General features: G+C 33.9%; 2 protein-coding genes across 3 annotated transcripts; one reads left to right on the top strand and one right to left on the bottom strand.

Moving 5' to 3' along the window:
- The first annotated feature begins 2,019 nt into the window (after nucleotides 1-2,019).
- On the top strand, nucleotides 2,020-8,298 carry LOC117919592. 2 transcript variants are annotated; one of them, XM_034836783.1, is made up of 5 exons: nucleotides 2,020-2,325; nucleotides 6,793-6,893; nucleotides 7,441-7,557; nucleotides 7,642-7,743; nucleotides 7,916-8,298. In XM_034836783.1, the coding sequence occupies exons 1-5, from the start codon at nucleotides 2,118-2,120 to the stop codon at nucleotides 8,084-8,086; spliced, it is 699 nt and encodes a 232-aa protein (XP_034692674.1). In that variant the 5' UTR covers nucleotides 2,020-2,117; the 3' UTR covers nucleotides 8,087-8,298. The 2 variants fall into 2 exon arrangements, with proteins under 2 accessions (XP_034692674.1, XP_034692675.1); XM_034836784.1 differs by having other exon boundaries at nucleotides 7,902-8,062.
- Nucleotides 8,299-14,398: 6,100 nt separating this feature from the next.
- LOC117919832 (transcription factor RAX2) lies at nucleotides 14,399-16,290 on the bottom strand. The gene is made up of 3 exons (XM_034837097.1): nucleotides 16,046-16,290; nucleotides 15,792-15,921; nucleotides 14,399-15,484 (listed from the first exon to the last, which is right to left on the bottom strand). Exons 1-3 carry the CDS (start codon nucleotides 16,179-16,181, stop codon nucleotides 14,722-14,724), a joined length of 1,029 nt encoding a protein of 342 aa, XP_034692988.1. The 5' UTR covers nucleotides 16,182-16,290; the 3' UTR covers nucleotides 14,399-14,721.
- Nucleotides 16,291-20,506: the final 4,216 nt, after the last annotated feature.

Raw genomic sequence — 20,506 nt, 5'->3', positions numbered from 1 at the left:
AACTTTAGATATGCTGACTTGTAGTTATACGATGACACGAAGGTACCATTGATGGAAAACATTAATGCTCGAATGTTAAACTAACTCTAGATCTGCTAACTTATAGTCATACAATGACACGAAGGTATCATTGATGGAAAACATCAATGCCCGAATGTTAAACTAACTTTAGATATGTTGACTTGTAATCATATGATGATACGAAGGTACCATTGATTGAAAACATCAATACCCGAAGATTAAACTAACTCTAGATTTGCTGACTTGTTATCATACGATGACACGAAGGTAACATTGATGGAAAACATAAAAATAAACTACAAATTTACTCAACTAAAATATTAATATGTGGCAGGGAATATCCTGATTGTATCATAATTTTTATTATTTATTTATCACCCAGTTTGGCCATAAAATATAGTCATTTGATGACGTGTAGGAGTTTAGGGAAAGAGAAGATTGGAAGTTACCTTCCACTAGGAAAAAAATTAATATTGAATATCCATTCATTACTTTTTCATAATTAAAATAAAATTGTTTTGATAAATTTTTTATTTCTAATTTTATTTTATTTTATATAATAAATATTTTGTTTTTAAAAATATTTTTAATTTTAAAAAATCAATATACTTCTCATGGGCCTATCGTTTTGTATAATCTTTATAAGTTAAACTTTACTAATAACATTTCCATGACAAAACCTATAATATTTATAAAAAAAATATTAATATTTAAATGTAATACCACAATAGCATATCGAGTTATGAAATATCTTATATAATAATCTTTATAACTTAGATTAATCAATAAATTAAGACACTTTCCAACAAATACAATTTCCAAACAAAAAATAAATATTTTTAAATTTTAATTAATTAATTTATAAATAATATTTATCATACAAATGCAAAATATGAAATATAAAAATTTGGATATTCACTTATGTTATAAGTCAAATCTAAAATCTCTTTTACTTAATAGTTTTTGAGAGGCACTTAGTCTTAATTAATTTAAATTTTATATTATAAAAAATTATTAAAAAGTAAATCTATTATTATTTTTCACTTATAAATGGTTTAACTCTTTTTCAAATGCTTCTTTTTTAAATTGATAAAAAGTCCGTAAAAAAGACAATAATATCATTCTTTTATCTTTTTTTCTTTTCTTTTTAATTTTGTTTATTATCATTTATTTTTTATCCTACTTTTATTATTATATTAAGACTACTATTTTAATGTTAATGTTAATGTTAACGTTATTATTTGAATTTTTTTAATATTCTTAACACAAACATATATATATATATATATATATATATATATATATATATATATATTAGCATTTTTAATATTATTTAATATTAATATTGATATTTGATATATTGTTAGAAATATATGAATAATATTTATATTAACATGTATCCCATATTAATATTATTGTTGCATATAATTATTTATTATTAAAAATAATATAAATAATATTTATATTAATAGTTTAATATTTTTTATCATTCAATGATTAAATATCTTTAGGAACAATTTATACTTATTTGTGAAGTCTCATTTCCCATGTGAAGTTATTTTTGTTGAGTCCTAAAAGTCTAATAATTGAAAGAAGTTAGATGAAATTAAAGAATTAAATTTTAGAATTTGCTAAGATTTAATTGTTTGATTAAATGAATTTTCTTCCTTGATTTTATCGATTTTTTATTAAAAAAATTTGTCAACAAAAAAAAATTATTTATTTATTCTTTTTTGATAGTAATGAGAAGATTTGATTTTATGTGTAAGACTAAATTTTATAGTCACTTTTTTAATATATGTTATATGTTAAAATTATATATAGGAGCTATTATTCGTTGATTCTAAATCTTGTTGTATTAAATTAATAATAATAATAATAATATAATTGAGGTTGAAAATAATAGAAGGCCGGGGACCAACCGTTTGAAACCGGGTTTTATGCAATTTTGATTTCATTTACATCGTGAATAAAATGCGATGGTATCCATTTGTGGCTTCCGACTCTTTTCATATCACTTTCCTTTTCTCCGCCCGCCCTTGTTTCTTCCTCCCTCCTCTCGACGCTTTCTCTCTCAACATTGCTCAATTTGTGCAATGGCGGAAACTGCAGCTCTATGCCTCTCTCCGTTCTCTTCGTTTTCTTCCATTTCTCGCTCCAGGGACGCCTCCTCTCCCCTTTCTTCACATTCTTTCAGTAAATTCTCAATTACCCGTCATCCGCCGCCCTCTCGCTACCCTCGATTCAGCGCCAAAGCTTCCGCGGATGATCCTTTCGGATTTTTCCCTTGGGACAACGAAAACGGTATTTTGTTTATTTCTCATGCCGTCTCTTCAATTTTGTGTTCTTTAGTTGAGAATCTCGATAATTTTTCTGAGTTCACTAGACCGTAATTTGTCCGTTCAATTCATTTCGCTTTTTATTCAATTCTTTGATCGGATAATTTCTTAGCATTGATTTTGTTGATTTTGTAGTTTTAGAACTTATAACGGTTGAAATTATTTCTGTGTTAGAATTCCGTTTGGTTTCCATTAATCTGAGGATATGCCAATGATAATGTTGAGATTTTTGCAGCTGCTAATCTTCACCCAAACCTGTTATAGTGTCGCTAGTTTTCAGCAGTTGTTCTCTCGTGTTTTACCAAAGCATTAGGGTTTTCTTTTTTTGCTGGAGTAAGAAGAATTGGGTTCAAGGATATGTCATTAGGGCTTACTTGTTTTATTTTTTATTTCCCTTTTTCCTTTCTTAGGAGTGGTGATGAAAGTGCTCAAAAGGCTCTGGTGGCTTATGTATGTGTGGTCTGCCTTTTAGTGTCCAAAAAAACTCCAACTAATCTTAGCATGGTATTTTAGAATAAGAATTGCAAATGTGTGATTGTTTGGTTGCCTTGAAGAGATATCTTCTGAATTTGAAATGTGGTTTTAGAAGAACCTAATAATGGGAGGAGGATTGAAGAAATTTAACATAAAGTTTGTCTAAAGCTATTATTAGGTTAATTTCTTTATTATTATTATTATTTTTTTTTGAAAAATTCTAGATTATTCATCCAATAGAAAAATATTAAAAACAAAAAAGGAATGGGTGGATGTAGTTGAGAAAATGGCTCATGTTAATTTGCAGAATGGAAATCTGGCTCAAATGCTTTTCATGTGATGACTACCATCTTCACTAATGAAATGGTTGATCTAATAATTGGACTGATCTCTTTATGCTGGCTGTTACTCTAGATGATTTGGGGCCATAAAAGGAAGAAAAAAAAGGGATTTCTGTTTTATCTCACCCTAGTCCAATCTTTCTCATAAGGGCGTCTGCTAAGGGCTTAACAACAACCATTTTTTTTTTTTTTGTTAGTCTTGATTTGTCTTTTAGGTAGTTAAGTCTATTTGAATTTTATCATATTCAGGGTGTTAGCTAAGATGCTGACTTCAAGCCATGAAATTGGGCTTTTACACTTCATACAAGTTAGATTAAGATGTGATGGTGTCAACTTTGTAATGAAGAATTGAGTTGCTTTAAGATTGGCACATTCCTCTTGAGAAAAAAGCAGTTGTTATAAATGATTTGATACTTGCTTATAGTAAGTCATGAACAACATGGAATACTTGTTCTTTTAAGAAACCACTTTGCTTAATGAATGCTACCATGCAATCCTTCTACTTCTTCATTCTTTTCTTGTTCAGAAAAGTAAAAGTGACAAAATAGTGAAGGCACAAAAGTGATGAAAATGAGAAAGAACAGAAACTTCTGTCTCCCTCCCTCCCTCTCTCTCTCCACACACACACACACACACACACACACATATATATATATATATATTGTTGTCCATTTGCATTTCTTTTTTTCATGTGTATGAAATCATTTGGTGAAATGGGAATGATGTGGCAATAACATTTTTGTTGATAATCACTCATATTCAAATCTGCTGTGATTTAAAACTTTCAAAGAAAATTAATATATTTTAATGCATGTTTTTTAGTTAATGGACACCATTTTACCTCTCTGCAAAGCCTGGCATTTAACATGAGCTGGTAAACTTTTTCCAGTAATTAAATAGGTCCCCACTGCATATGAGTTATTCTATATTTTTCCTCTGTAAAAACTAAGCATTTCCTTCTCAATTTTCCATAATGCAGGTATTATTCTAGCTGATCTGTCAGTTTATTATAGATGATTGGCATCTTTTCTATTGCATATTGAGTCTGCCTCCCCAATTTTAGAAGCACCAAATAATGGGAGGATTGAAGAAATTTAACATATAGTTTGTCTTAAGCAATTATTGGGTTCATTTAGTTATTTTTGCAAAATTTTAGACCTTACATTCAATAGCTAAAAAATAAAATAAAAAAGGAATGGGTGGATGTTGTTGAGGAGATGGCTAATGTTAATTAGCAGAATGGAAATGTGGCTTGAATGCTTTTCATTTTATGACTTACCATCTTCACCAATGAAATGGTTCAGCTAATGAGACTGATCTTATTGTGATAGCTTAATACTATAGATGATTTGGACGGGAAAAGGGGCAAAGAAAAAGGATTTCTGTTTTATCACCCTGGTCATCCAACCTTTCCGTAGGGGGCTTTTCTTAGTGATTTTAAAAAGAACCATTTTTTTTTTTTTCAGGAAAAATAAAAAACATATATGTGTAACTGCAACACCATTAATCTTGATTTTTCTTTTAAGAAGTAGTAAAGTTTATTTGTACTTTTTTGCTTATTAAAAAAAAGTTTATTTGAATTTAATCATATTCAGGGTGTTTGTCCAAGATTCTGACTCCAAGCCATGAAATTGGCTTTTACACTTCATAGAAGTTAGATTAAGATGTGATGGCGTCAACTTTGTATTGAAGAATCAGGTAGCTTTCAGATTTGCGCATTCTTCTGGAGAAAAAAGCATCTGTTATAAATGCTTTGTTACTTATAATAAGTCATGAACAACATGGAAAACTTTTTCTTTTAAGAAACCACTTTGCTTAATGAGTGGTACCATGCAATCCTTCTACTTCATTCTTTTTTTGTTTAGAAAAGTAAAGTGACAAATAGTTAAGCACAAAATTGATGAAAATGAGAAAGAACAGGAACTTCTATATATATAGTTGTGATTTGCATTTCTATTTTTCATGTGTATGAAATCAGTTGGTGGCAGGAGAATGATGCTTCCTTAAGGATTTAAAAATTTCAAAGCAAATTAACATACTTTAATGTGTATTTTTGTTGTTGGACACCATTTTACCTTCCTGCAAAGCCTGGCATTTAATATGAGCTGGTAAACTGTGTCTGGTAATTAAATAGGTCCCTACCTCATATGATTTATTTATTTATTTATTTTTATGTAAAAACCAAACATTTCCTTCTTTTTTTTCTCTTTCTTTTTCTATGTAAAAACTATGGTTTTAAAAACTAGGCTAGACTGGTTAGTCTGACCGTCAGCCGGTCACGGTTTCAATCTGGTCCGGTGGATTAGACCGGAAGATGGTTGAACCGAAATCGGACCGGGTGACCCGATAGTCCGACCAGCGAACCGGATGGTTCAACCATTTTTTTTTTTTCATAGTATCCTCCTTCCCCCAAACACTGGTGCTGCGGCTGCCCCAGTTCCACCCCCTGGGCCCCAGCTCAAGCGCCTGCCAGGCTGCCACTGCCTTTGACGAACCACCCCCCCCTGCGTGGGAAACCAGTCTCTCTGCCCTTCCCCCCGCCCCCCTCTTCTTGTCCACCAAAGCCCCTTGCGCCGCCCTAGCTCCAGCACCTGCTGCCTGCTGGCAACGACTCCCCTGGCCAAACCAGTCATTGCGCCTCCCCCTCGCGCAGCCCCCTGACCAAACCAATCTCCCCCCATGCAGAGCACCAGCAATATTTGCTGCCCCACACCCTCCCTTCCTGCGCACCAACGCCCCTTGCATCGCCACCGCAGCAACCCCCTCCCGTTTTCTCTTCCGGTGGTGCCTCTTCCCCCTTCCTTTCCAAATTTTTATTTACCTTATTCATCTCCATTATTATTTATTATTTTTTAATTTTATGATTTTTAAAACTTGTCATTTTAATTTAAATATAATTTTAAATATAATTTTTTATTTTAAAATAGATTTTTGATTTAAAAATAAATTTTAAGATTTCTAATTTTGAATTAAAATTCTGATTTTAATTTAAATTTCTAATTTGAAACTAGTTTTCTAATTTTCAAATAATTTTATGATTTTCAAATAAAATTTTAATTTTTAAAATAATATATAAATTATATAATTATGATGTCATTGGTTCGACCGTCAGTCCGACCAGTGAACTGTGAATCAGTAACTTTTTTGGTTCAATGACTAGTTTGGTTCTGAAAACATTGATTAAAACCAAACATTTCCTTTTAAATCTTTCGTATTTTAGGTATTATTCTAGCTAATCTGTCTATTTTTTATAAATGATTGGCATCTTTTCTATTAAAATGTTGTCCACATGATTTCACCTAAGATTCTGTTGTGGACGTTATGAAGCTTGCCTCCTTCTCTGTGTTGTGGCTGTTGTTTTATTTCCCTTCTATTCACATCAAACTTTGAATGATTCCTTTTGCGCAAAAGTAATGGTTGCTTTTAGGTGTTCTGCCTCATGACATGTCATGATTCAAGCATGTGCCTGATTATTATGCAGTGTCATCATATGTTTAATATGGATCAATATTTGTTTATTAGTTTATTAATTACATGACTAGGAGACCTCTTTTTTTTTTTCTTACAAATTTCTTGCCACGTAAGGAAATTGTTTGATTTTTATCATTCTCCTTCAGATATTCAATGGGTCCCTGAGGAGCGAGTCACATTGTTCACTGCTGATGGGCTCATTCAGATTGGAGGCTCCTTGGTGCCTCGGCATGTCCCTTCTTCAGATGTATGATTTTGTTAGAATTCATTTATTCTTTTATAATAAAGGGAAAGAAAAGAAGTTATGAAAAATTAAGGGTTTGATTACATGAAACATCATTAGATCTATAGGTGCTTCAGTGATGATAAGTTAGTCAGTTGTTGGCAAGAAAAACCCTTCTGTGTTTTTCCCACGGTTCAGAGTCGAATGGTTCCATCAATAACCATTCAGTTTTCGATTGCCTAGCAGAGTCTGCCTCTCCAATTTGCTTTTTCTAGATACTGGGACATTTTTCTTGTCAATGGATGGGAGTTTGTTCAAAATTTACCTGGAGTTCTTATTGACACGAGCTCAAGGTTTTTACTTCACATTATGATCAGCCTCCCAGTTTTATTCTGATATTTTGGAATACTAAATTAATCCGTGAGCATGATAGCTATGATCTTATAGACTCTAGATAAGATCTTGAGCATCCCTATTTCCTCTTTTGCTCATTGTTGGATTCAGGATCCAATCAGCTGAAGAATGATTTTTTTACATATCCTATTAAAAAGTGTATGTTTTATACATGCAGAAAAAGCACAGGAGATCAAGAACTCAAAAATTTCAACGCTTTCAGGAGAGTGATTATTTGGATCCAAAGCAGAAGGGCCTTTGTCTAGGTGCACTATTTGATATTGCAGCAACAAATGTAAGCAATTCTACTATTGTTTATAAGTGAGTCCTGGATTTTGCAAGCCCTTTGTCTAATGCATGAGGGAACTGGCCATTCCAGGGACTTGACATGGGCAGAAGGCTCTGTATCTTTGGGTTTTGCCGTTCCATTGAGATGCTAAGTGACGTTGTAGAAGATACTGTTTTGGAGCATGGTGGGGAGGTATCTGAAATGTCCACATGTCTTTTTGATTTATTTTTAGGTTCCATTTTGATTGTTCTAGATGTATAACAAAGCCCAGTTCTGTATTGGTTTAGTTAGCTTAATTATGAGGCATATATTTTCATGGACATTCAAAACTGGTCTCATGGGATATGTAGCCTTCAATGTTCAGGTCGTTGCTGCGGAGAAGGCGAGCAAGGGCGGTTTGCACGAAAAGCTCACAATGACAGTTGCAGTGCCACTACTTTGGGGGGTTCCCCCTGCTTCGGAAACACTCCACCTTGCTGTTAGAAGTGGCGGAGGGATTGTAGAGAAGATTTATTGGCAATGGGACTTTCTGTAGATGAATTTAGCTTAATTCTAACCATCATCGTGCATTCTGTACATAAAATCCCCGTGTTCCCATGTACAAAAAAAGGAAAAAAAAAAAAAAAAAGAACACCCAAATACTGCATCCAATTATGCAAGGATACCATTGTTCTTGAAAATGAAAATGCAAATGCAAAATTACTATTTGTCCATGTACATTTCATAAATATATTAGCATTGAATTTAGTGCTTATGATGTACATAAATCCTGCAGTATCATTGACATGGACTGATGGACAATTCATTTGGTTCAAATTCTTCATTTGACGGATTGCAGCTAAAAAAGTCACCGAAGGTAAAATATGCTTACCCTTTGTTCCGGTATCAGGTGCTTGTTCGCAAACTAATTTCTTTAGGTTTCTGCTTTACTTAGAAACCCTCAAATCTCACACCAGAAATCTCTGATCGCCTCTCAACTGGAACGATCAAGACAAGAAGAACGATTCAAGCAGTCTCTGATTCCTTCAGCTTCACTACGCATCCCACGGTTATGTCAAATCAAATAGTTTCTGACAACCAATAATTGTGTCATAGTCATTTCATTTCATAAAGAGACAAAAAATGGTGCCAATCCCACTCCGGGGGTTAGGCCAGAAATGTTGATGCCTTTATAAAATGCATTTTAATTCTGCAATTCATTGCCTACATGTGAAAATAGCATTAGGGGTTGTTGTATTGTACCCACTCTTCATTTTGGGCACTTACCCACGTTTGATCCAATAAAAAGATGATGGGTAAAGTATATATCATTAAAAAAATTTATAAAAACTTATCAAATGGGTAAAGATGATTCGGTGGTGGTGAGAAATAATCATATGTATTTTATATATATCTAAATATTACAATTTTTTTTATAATTTATTATTAAATATCAAATATAATTTGTTATTTAATGGATTACCTAACTCTATCTAAAAAAAAAAAAAAATCCTACCAACTACTCTTATACTCTCATTATTCATATAGAAAAAAAAGGATAGTAATTTAATATAAAAATTAAATAATTTCAACAACCAAATTATAAAATATGTAAAATGTATTTTGATGAATCAAATTTCAAGATCAAGTTTAAAACTTTTTGAGAGAAAAAATTTAAAATTTGTATTACATGAAGAAGATGAAGGATTTCAAGTGATTACAAGTATCAAATGTAATATTTGATATATTTTTTTATCCAAATATAATTGTTGTAGGAAGAAATATGATGTTAAATAACAATTTTAGAATTTTTTATGAGTTTATTATAAAATTTTGTTATCAAATTATTATTAATATTTTTATATAATTTTTTTTTTGTTCATAGATTAAATTTGAAGATGAAGCTTTATATGTCTTGAAGGATATCAAGTGATTACAAGTGTTAAGAGGTAACATTTGATTTTTTTTTTCCATTTACATATAACTGCTGTAGGTAGAAATGTCATGTTAAATGACATTTAAATATGTAATGATTTATAACATCTAGACTTTTTAATTTTTTTTAGTTATTATTAATCAAATTGAGAGCATTTAGTCATTTGTTATGAAATTGTCATCAATATTTTGTAAAAGATGGTACGAACTTTCTAAGAGAGGGTACGAATATTATAAGAGATGATACGAACTTTCTAAGAGATGGTATGAACTTTCGAAGAGATGATACGAACTTTATAAGAGATGATACGAACTTTCTAAGAGAGGGTACGAACTTTGTAAGAGAGAGTACGGACTTTCTAAGAGATGATATGAACTTTATAAGAGATGGTACGAACTTTCTAAAAGAGAGTACGAACTTTCTAAGATAGGGTACGAACTTTTTAAGAGAGAGTACGAACTTTATAAGATATGGTACGAACTTTCTAATAGAGGGTACGAACTTTCTAAGAGATGGTACGTAAGATAGGGTATGAACTTTGTAAGATAGGGTATGAACTTTCTAAGAGAGGGTACGAACTTTATAAGACATGATACTAACTTTGTAAGACAGGGTACGAACTTTCTAAAAAATGGTACGAACTTTCTAAGAAATGGTACGGACTTTGTAAGAGAGGGTACGGATTTTGTAAGATGGTGTACGAACTTTATAAGAAAGCGTACGAACTTTGTAAAAGATGGTACGAATTTTGTAAGAGAGTGTACGATCTTTGTAAAAAAAGGTATGAACTTTGAAAATATAATATTTTAGAATTACGTAGTGTTTTAATTTTTTAATTTTCTTGAAAATAGTTTTCATCATTTCTAAGCTTGATTAGTATCAATAAACAATATTATTTGTATTTTAAGTGGAAAAAATCGAAAAAAAAAATAAATTTCAGGATATAGAGAATATGATGTAGGGTATGAAGAATGTGAGGACTTCTCATAATCTTCATACCTTTTCTCACATTTTTCGTATCCTCTCTAATTTTCTAGTGTTTTAATTTTTTAATTTTTTTGAGGATAATTTACATTATTTCTAATTTTAAAATTAATTTTTTTTTTTTGTAATAATTCTATCAATAATAACTCAAAATAATATTATTAAACTATGTTATTGTTATTTCAAGTTAAAAAGTAAATATGAAATTTTAAAAATATAAATAATTTAGGGTACGAAAAATATGAGAACGATACGAAAAATGTGATAAATACATGTTTGGTACTTTTATCACATTTTTCATATTGACTTTTAGTTTTAAAAATTTTGAAATTACAAATTTATTTTCGAAAATACTATCATTAGTAACTCAAAAGAGTATTAGTAATTTATTTTATTCTAATTTAACTTTAAAAACCTTAAATTCAAAAAATGTAAAATTTGGAGAGTACAGAAAAAAATTAGGACGATCTAATTACCTAAGTTTTACATATGATTATCAAAATGTTGAATTTTAATGAAAATACTCATTTCATATTAAAATATTACCATATTCATTTTTATGTTGAATTTAAATGTTTAATAATTTGTTAAAAATAAAATAATGTAATTATGATATATGATGATTTTTTTTGTTAATAAATATGTTTTCAAATTTTATATCATTTTTATTTTTATTTTTTTCCAATTCTATTTTTATCTCATATTTATTTTATTTAAACCAAAATTGTTGAGAAGGGAGGAAGAAAGAAGGTCACCGGTTCTTCCCTTAATTGGTTAAGTGGAATTTTTATTTCAAATTTAAAATGGATGACTAAGATGCAATATTGAACACCCAATGGCTTAGAAAAACTTTTCGGAAGGTACCAAAGAGGTACCCTAGAATTTTCCTAGCATTAGAGGCATAAAATTTGATACGATCTGTCGCCATAATTGTGGGGTCTGGATCAATGGATTTAGATCGGTTTACTTTAAGTTGAATACATCTATTTAATAATCTGATGAATTATTTAATTATAATTTTAAATTATTTAACGTATATTTGATTCATTTTAAATTTAATTTTAAATAAATATGTCTATTAAATAATAAATGTATTTAATTGAGATATTAATCATATAGACTTATATAAGATTATGTTGTGTTTGTTTTTTAATTGAATAGAAAAAAATAAAATATTTGATTTTTCATATTTAATTAAAAATAACATGTTGATATCAACTAATACAAGTAAATTAAACGTATTAATAACAAGTTAAATTGTATTAATAGTTTATTTTTAATTGAATAAAAAAAATTAAATATTTTGACTTTTTTTATTTAGTCAAAAAACAAATACCATTTAACTCAATATAATTATATATATAAAGACATAATGCAGTGTATGATATTTTTTTAATAAGTGAATAGTATTTGAATTTGAGTTGATCTTTTTAAACTTTATGACAACTTAAACATGACCTACCAACATGAATGGAAACCCTTTTAAGTAACACAATGTTTTTTTACCCAAAAGTTGAACAGAAGGAAAAAGAAAAAGCTGGGCTTTTATTCTACATACCATTCACATGTTCATCCAGTATCCATTAGGATACACCCACCCACTGATGAAAATCCTACCTGTTTTTTTATTTTTATTACTTTAGTAGTGGATTTCACTGCTTGATTACGGGGATCATGTCAGTCTTTCCTTGATTTGATATCTCACACAGTACTACAAATCTGAAATCCACAACAATTTATATATATTGCCTTGTTACCTAAATCAGTGGCATGAACAAAAATGAAAAGTAATTCCATTTTCATGTGCTTATCCTCGTGCGTTCAGATGCCGTGTGGGAGTGAATTGGTTAAAATTTCTTTTGAATATGAGGCTTGAAACCTCACGTTGTTCATTTAAGATCACTGAAATTATTCGCATGGAAGTAAAGTCGTGATTTTCCTGCCACGCACTGATTAGTATAGACACCCCACCCATTTGTGGCTCTTGGAACTTGGAAGCAGGGTTTTCTCTGGGATTAGATATGGTGAAGAGGACAATGGATGGATGGGATATGATGGTGGGAGGTGCTGCTTTGAATTCAAAGGTGTTGCCTTTTGACTGTGTTTCCTGAAAGTTGAGTGGGATATTGACAACAGGTTCTGAATGTCCTCTCAGGACCAATTTTGATTCTCATTATGTTGCTATCTCATTCAATGTAATGGAACATAAGGTTGAATTTTTGGTCTATTTTGTGGGACCAGAGTGTATTCCACTGCTCAGAGACTAGTACTACATTCATGGACCTCATGGTATATCACCAACCTCTGTGGGGTGAGCCGCCTCACCATGGTTGGGCGCTTGGGTTACATTTTTATTGTTTTCAAGCCAACCTTTAATTACCATCGAAGATTATTGTTTGAGATATATGAACCGGCATGTATAAATTTATTATGATTCAATGGTTGGATCAGATGTGGCAGTCATGGCCACCATTATTTGAATATAAAGGGGGTTGAAAATATGATATAAACAATAGCAGCCAGGAGGAAGAAAGTTAAACACCCAGGACCCACTTCATGGGCAAATTGCCTTTTTTTGACTGAGGGGGAAGCCGTATGTTGCTGGAAAAAGGCAAGCCAAGTTGTCTTGAGGCTTAAAAGCAAGGGCCTCCTCCCCTATGTCCATAGAACCTGGTTATGCCTTTGGGAGAAAGAAAAAAGAGAAAGTGGAATTCTTAGGGTTGCTTCTTTATTATGCCTTTGCCAAGAGAAGCTGAATCCAAAGGCTGCTCTGGAAAAGCTAGCTGTCTACTAAAAGTTCATGCATGATGATTAAACCCCAAAATCTCCCCCACTAACTTTTCTCAGACAAGGAAAAACAAGCCAAAGAAGAGAAAGAAAACTTGTTGAGATTTTAGTCCTGTTCGTCAACTCATGTTCATTTCATTTTTGCTCAGTCGCCGAATGAAATTTGTATTTGATTCCCCTTTCAAGCAAATTCCAAAATCTCCATCTGTTGAAGAAGGCATAAATGGCATCTCAAGATAACGTTTGATGGGGCAGTAGGTGCCACTGCCACACCTTTTGACCTTTTACACTCCACTAGAAAAGACATTCCCAGAAAAGTTTTCCCCATTTGATCTTTAATAAAAAAAGATGGCCTATAGCTGGCAAACCCCATTAGTCTAATCTAATCTGAGAAGCAAACAAAATGGTGAAGAGGTCAATGCATTCGTCTTTCAAACATTGCTTTCTTTTTTTCTTGTGATAAATTAAAATAATTCATTTTTGTCCAGACAACACAGCAAAACCCCATCAACCAATGATCAACCCAAGGCACTATCATTCATTTTTGGAGCTCTTGGACTGTTTCTCGACGAGGATTCTCTATTCATTTGCATTAAAAAGATGGATTTCGATTTCCCCATTTTAAATCTCTGTTCCCCTACTTGGCTTTGTTTATGGTTAAATTCATTTTCTAATGGAGCCCTTTGCCCCTCCTGGGCCTCCTTCCCCGCCTCTAGTCCTAATCAAGCGGTCATCAGTGATGGAAACGAGGCTCACATGTGTCATCCCACACCTTAAACCATAAATTAATGAAATCCAATTTTGAATGATAATATCTTATTGATTTTCATTTTGAATCATGTTTACCTCAAGCCCATGTCATAATCGGAGCTGCCCAAGGCTTTTTCGCCCAGTGTCGCCTAATCATAGTTAAAATATGATCACAAGCAAAAGCAACTGATGAGACACATGAGCTTTCATACTACAGTGCGTTTGAAAATTAAGAGGGGTTTTTAAAGAAGCCTGGACCAGGATTAACATCAAGTCACTTTAAAGCGCTGGTACGATAATGACCATAAAAATCAAAGGCTTTCACAATGGGCATGAGCCTTGAACATATTCAAATTTTAAAAGCCTAAGACCAGAATCATATGTACTACTGAGAAATTAAAAGGCAGGAAATGTAGGAATAAATAAAGAAAGAAACATGCATGCAGCATGCCTGCTTTGAAGTTTGATTCTTGAAAAGATGATGGGGTTCCCTACTTTCCATGACATTTATTTTCTGAATGGGTGCAGTTAACTGTACTAACACATACATCACTTCCCAAAAAGAAATGCACAAAGGAAACTTTTACCATGTACTGTCAAAAAAAAGTGCTTCCAAGTTCCATCAAAAGAACAACTCTCATAACTCCCCCCACAAACTCAGTCTAAATCTGAATCTTCAGCCCATCCACCACACCTTACCCTTGAAATCTTTCTGATTCTACTCACAGTCAGCATCAGTAGTACACGACTCTTTCTTCTGTCTTGTTTTCATCGAAGGAAAAGTTGTTACAGAGATTAGCGCTAATAAGCTGCTTAAACTCCTCAAGACCTAAGTCTAATGGAGTTTCTCCCAACATCCCATTTGGCCTCTGATCAGTCCACCCATGACTACCACTACCACCGCCACCTCCACTACTATTTGAAATCATGAACCTCTGGTTTTGATCATCAAGCCCAGTGTAGACATAATTCTGAAAACCCAGTTGCTCGTATCTACCACCAACAGCACCATACTGATCATACTCCGGCTCTTTGCCATGACTGATTTGGTTGCTTCCGCTCCCATCATCAGAACTAGAACTAGCTTCAATGAGAAGATTGTCTTTCACTTGGTAATGATGTATAGGACTCGCAAAGCCCTCCTGGGGATGAATAGCAGCAGCAGCTGTGGAACCAGTGTTGATGTTCAAAAGGCTTGATGGGATTGATGAAATGGGTTCAAGACGTGCGAATGACGTTGGGGTCGGAGCTGCTGGAGTGTAATAAGGGTTGCTGCTGTTGCTTTCATATGATGATGAGGTTGCTGTTGTTGTTACCGCATGTGAAGGTGATGATAACGATGAATAGGTTTGAAGGTGATGAGAGAAGGTAGCTTGATGGGGTTTTCTCTGAGATACAGGCACCATCCCCATGAGTTTCTTCTTCAGCTTAGTGTTCCAGTAGTTCTTGATATCGTTATCAGTCCTCCCCGGCAAGTAATTTGCTATTACTGACCACCTGCAGTTTGTTGGGAATAAGTTCCATTAGAAGAAACATGACTGGGATTCTTGGTGAAATTCTTACTCAGTATTACGGGAGATCTAAACTCGGCATGCATGCACTGCAACAAAAACTAATTAATATTGTCTGAAACTAGCAGAACTCTCAAAGTGCTTGTGATAAACTTCATGGTGTGTGTAAAAGAAAGAATGATTGAAGAAAACCCAGAACAATTTGGGCAAGGAATGATGAAAAATATGAACCAGAAACAGAAAAGCCATGGAAAAAAAAGGGGGGAAATGATGGAAAAGAAAGATGACCGTACTTGCTTCCAATGCTAGCAAAGACGCTGCAGATGATCCTATCTTCATCATCAGAGAATTCTCCATGTTTAATGTTGGGTCTGAGATAGTTCAACCATCTCAATCTGCAGCTTTTCCCACATCTCTTAAGACCTGATCATACAAACCAACAGTAACACTCAAGATCACAAACAAAACAGGAAAAAGGCAAGAAGAAACGCTACAAATCAAAGCCATTCTCATGGACAGGATGTCATTTTTCTGGAGAAGAACTTACCAGCTTTTTGTGGGAGAGCAATCCAATTTCCCCCAGTCCCATATTTCTCAATATACTCCTTAAGCTTTGAGTCTTCTTCAGGTGACCATGGGCCTTTCTTCACATTTGCCTTGTCACAGCAAGGAGCTCTTCCCATTTCTCTCCCTCCTCAGATCTTCAGTGCTCCCCTCCAAGATGGGCTTGATGATTTGTTGATGGTGCCTTTGCTTGCTTGCATAGAAGACATTTGGGGTTTGGACACTTCTAAGGGTATATATATATATATATTCATAGAAGAAATATATTAGCAGAAAGAGATGCAGAAGTCAAAAGGACAGCCCCTAATTTCAATCATGAGTTTTCCAACTCCTCTGATTATTAAAAGGAACTTTCCATCGTAAACAAATGGGTAGAATAGGTAGCCCCACCAAGGTTTGCTTTAGTCACACAGATTAGTTTTATGATTTAAAAAGTTGCACCCATCTCTCTTATCATAATCTGTCTCTAACAGTACGAAGCAAAAAAAAAAAAGACAACACCACCATTCACTTACTTGCATCTTCCATCTCATGGAATTAATCTCTCATCAAACCATTTAAAGGCAAAAAAAAAAAAAAAAAAAGAAGATGAATCTAAATGAAAGACAGAAGAAGAAAGTTTGGGCTGATTTGAAATTAATTTGGGATGAGTTAACATTTGATGTGAGGATTAGGATTAATTGGAGTCCAAGATTTGATAAACAAATAAAAAAATTGAATTAGGGTTTTTAATATGATATGGTGGGTGTGGTTAAAGCTACATCTGCAATTTTTTTAATGTAAGAATGATAAGATTTTCCCTAAATAAATCTACCCGAGTCTTTCATTATCATACAAAGTTCCTTTCCCTTCTCTTTCCCTTCTTCTACAAAGAGACCAAGGTCTGCTCAGCTCATAAGATTCAATATCCAAGTTAGAAGGATGAACTATGGGATTCATTAACGTGGATTTTAGCATTCAATTATAATATTTATGCTATCTTTCTAGCATCTGTGTACAGACAGCCACAATTTGTCCTGTTAATCATGTGATTGACTTTTGATATCTCAACCCTTTTTTTCAAAAAAAAAGAAAAAAAATAAGAAAAAAACAAATTTCATCAATATCTCCAAAGGAATTACCCCACACTTTCCATGAAATGACTTGGATGGATTATATAAACAGCAGTCAACCCAAAAATTCATAGGATGATGGGTGATCATTTTCTCCGATACACAATTAATATTCTATTTGTGGGCGGTGTATAAGTCATAGTTAGGTGACCATTTCAATTTGTGAAAATTTTGAGGTACTAGTACAGGTTAAGGACTTTAAGTCCCTCCATTGGAGTCATTGCCTTTCTACCAGCCACATATCAAAAGATAAGCCAGGCAGGATGATGGCCAAGCTGTTGAAATCCAATTAAGGAAAAAAAAAAAAAAAAGGATGTAACATCCTAACCATCCAATCATTTGACTTCTAAAGACTGTCAGTTGTGATCTAAAATTGGGATGGTGATGGACCCTTTGAGCTTCTGATGGAATATGATCGATCCACAGAAACGTCTTCTAATCGGCCTCCTCTTGCTGTCTTTGGTCAAACTAATTTAAACCCGGTAGAAACCGACCCCCCATCACCACTTTTCAATCTTGAATGTGTCAACTTGTTTAACGGTCATGATACGATCACTCGGTCAAGCCTGTGTTAATATCAAATGTACGGACGCTTGTTTTGAATTGTAGCCGTCAAGGGTATGAAATATTCTAACATTTATGGTTTGATCCAGCCCCGTTTCGTACAAAATTTCACCCAAAAATGCAATGTCCACGGACAAACCAACGACCAGTTATTGATGATCTTATGAAGCATCATGGGCTCATGCTTCCAATAAAATTTAATTAACAAGGGTCAATCAAAAAATAATTATGATACTTGAATCCAAATAGTACAATACGATCATGCCGTCACAGTTGTTTTGGTCAGAGGTGATTAACTTATGATCAGTGTTAAGCAGCCATAGTCTCCCTTTCTTTCACTAAATGATTCTATGACAAAGTTAGACAAAACGCATTGCATTATTGATGTCTCAAAAGATATGTTTATAAAAAGCAAAACACCATCAAGCTAATGCAGACGTGAGGGAGCTGCCATAGATGGGACTTGTAGTTCTACTAGGGTCTATCTGTTCTTTCAATTGTTTTTCTTTGCGATGCCTTCTGTGTGTAACCTTAACGTTACCCCTTTTTTCCCATCTACAGCGCCTTGGGGAAGGAGTTGTTGAAAGTATGCGCATACATATGGGCATTAATTACGAAGGCATCATCTTGATTGTGGAAGAATTAAATGGAAGCATCCGGTCAAGTTCGTTTACTTGAGCCAATGAGAAAGATAGAAGATGAAGAAGAAGAACACATCCTCATCAGTGAGCACCATTAACTAGAATAACAGGACGTCCTTGACTTTCATAACACATGCTTCCAATTTCAACAATTATCTGAAGAGGACCTGCTTCTGGAAACAAACCACAAAATCCCTAAGTCTAGTATGAAAAGAAAGCTCAAGGTTTGCGTGTATGCTTGTAGTGTTGTTATCTTACCTAACGACACATGCATTGGCGAACCATTTCTCAGCCTTTGGTTACATCTCTAATCATTGTTTGCATTAAAAAATAAATAAATTTAATTAATATTTTGGGACGCCCTCTACTTTATAATTGTTTTTAATAAATTTCTTTTCACAATTCTAACTACCGAATCTTTTCTCCATGCATGCAAGTCAAAGCTCCTACCCCATGAATGTTTGTCATCAATCAGTGAATGGATGCATGTAACAATCCCGGATTGTCTCGCACCTAATTAGTATCTGCAAATCATTCATATACCATATACCGTAAACACCCAGATATACAAGTACCACTTCCTTTTTCTTTTTCTCCATAAAGTCTGTCAGAAATTACAGATATATACTTCACGCACCATTCGAAGGTACATTATTGCACAGCCGATGGGTTATATTATATAGTTTTATTGCATAGATAGTTAGGAATAATAATACTTAAAAACCTCATGCATATACGTAAAGAATAAGGGGTTCTACAGATGTACCTACGTGGGGAGGGATATTATAGATAAATTGGACTTACAAAAAAAAATAAAGAGGGGGAGAATCAACAATTGACCCGCAACCACAACTTCTCAAGCACTGAGGCCATGTTATTATTAAGTTCTACGAATCAAACTCTCTTTCTGAGTTTTTCTTTTTTAATCTTTGCCGGCAGAATCTTAATTTGAAAAACCAGTACGGTAACATTTTTCTATTTTTATTAAAATTGAAAAAGAAAAGGGAAGAGGGATGGGAGGACGGAGGAGGAGAGCCATGTTCACTGCATCAGCTACACAGAATCTGTCTATAATTTTCTCCATTTTGTCTCCGTAGTTACTGTACAATCTCATCAATCAGTGTGGAGTTTGCCTACTTTGAATGGGACATATGATGATGATGATGATCAGTAGGGTCGGGCAGTAATCAAATGGTCAGGATGACTCTGACTCGGACAAGCCACATGATTCCAAAAGTCAACGAAACGGGTGATTCAGATCCGTGGCCCCATCATTTGGCGTTACGTGATCATGACTGATCACATCATTAACCCTTCTGTGCAGTGCAGTGGCATTCTCGTTATTTACCCTCAAAACGAGCCCGTTTATCCAATAACTGAGATACGAAATGGACAAAAGATCTCGGCTGTCATGGTGACGTCACGCGATGCGTAGGCCACTCCACACCACGTGAGATACACTGCCGTGAATAAAAAAATGATTGTGAGGACACGTGTGAGGCGTTTGCGGACGAAACGTGGCAAACTGAGTATGGGCTGATTTGATCTTAATATGCTGGAGCCTGTGGGGCATGATGAAGGCTTTGTGTTTGTTGACTCAATCAATCAATCATTTCGATGTACGGCCTTGATCTTGTCTTCGCAGGGACGTTGGCCCCACGATCGTCACAAGGGCCTCTCGCGGTTACTGATTAGCGAGTGAGCCTCACGTACCAAAAGGAGTGTGTCCACACCATTTCCCCTTGACACGTGGGTGTGGCTCGTGTGGGGGGAAGTCATTCGTCGGGACTCACGCGTGGAACCTGCAGATCCCTATGAGACACTCAAACCCGGGTCTCCACCTCATGACGTACGGAAACAAATATTTTTAATTGTACATGAAATTATCATATATACCCATCCAGCTGGATGGATAAAAATTAAAAACCTAATATAGATCTTTCGGATTTTGGAAAATAAAAAAGGGTATGAATAAGATATTGACATGACTGTTTCCTGGTATGATATGTGAAATATTTTCGTAATGCATGAAGCCTTTTAAGGCAAGGCACAGTCCCCTAGCAGGGATGATGATGGGGAAAGGGCCCTTGTCCAAGTTCTCTGTCTGCGTGTTGAAGTATGGGCTTT

The sequence above is a fragment of the Vitis riparia genome, chromosome 8 (assembly GCF_004353265.1).
Source record: "Vitis riparia cultivar Riparia Gloire de Montpellier isolate 1030 chromosome 8, EGFV_Vit.rip_1.0, whole genome shotgun sequence".
In the NCBI taxonomy this organism is placed as follows: Eukaryota; Viridiplantae; Streptophyta; class Magnoliopsida; order Vitales; family Vitaceae; genus Vitis; species Vitis riparia.
Note: the sequence above shows the minus strand (reverse complement) of the source record. Positions and strands in the feature narration are given on the sequence as shown.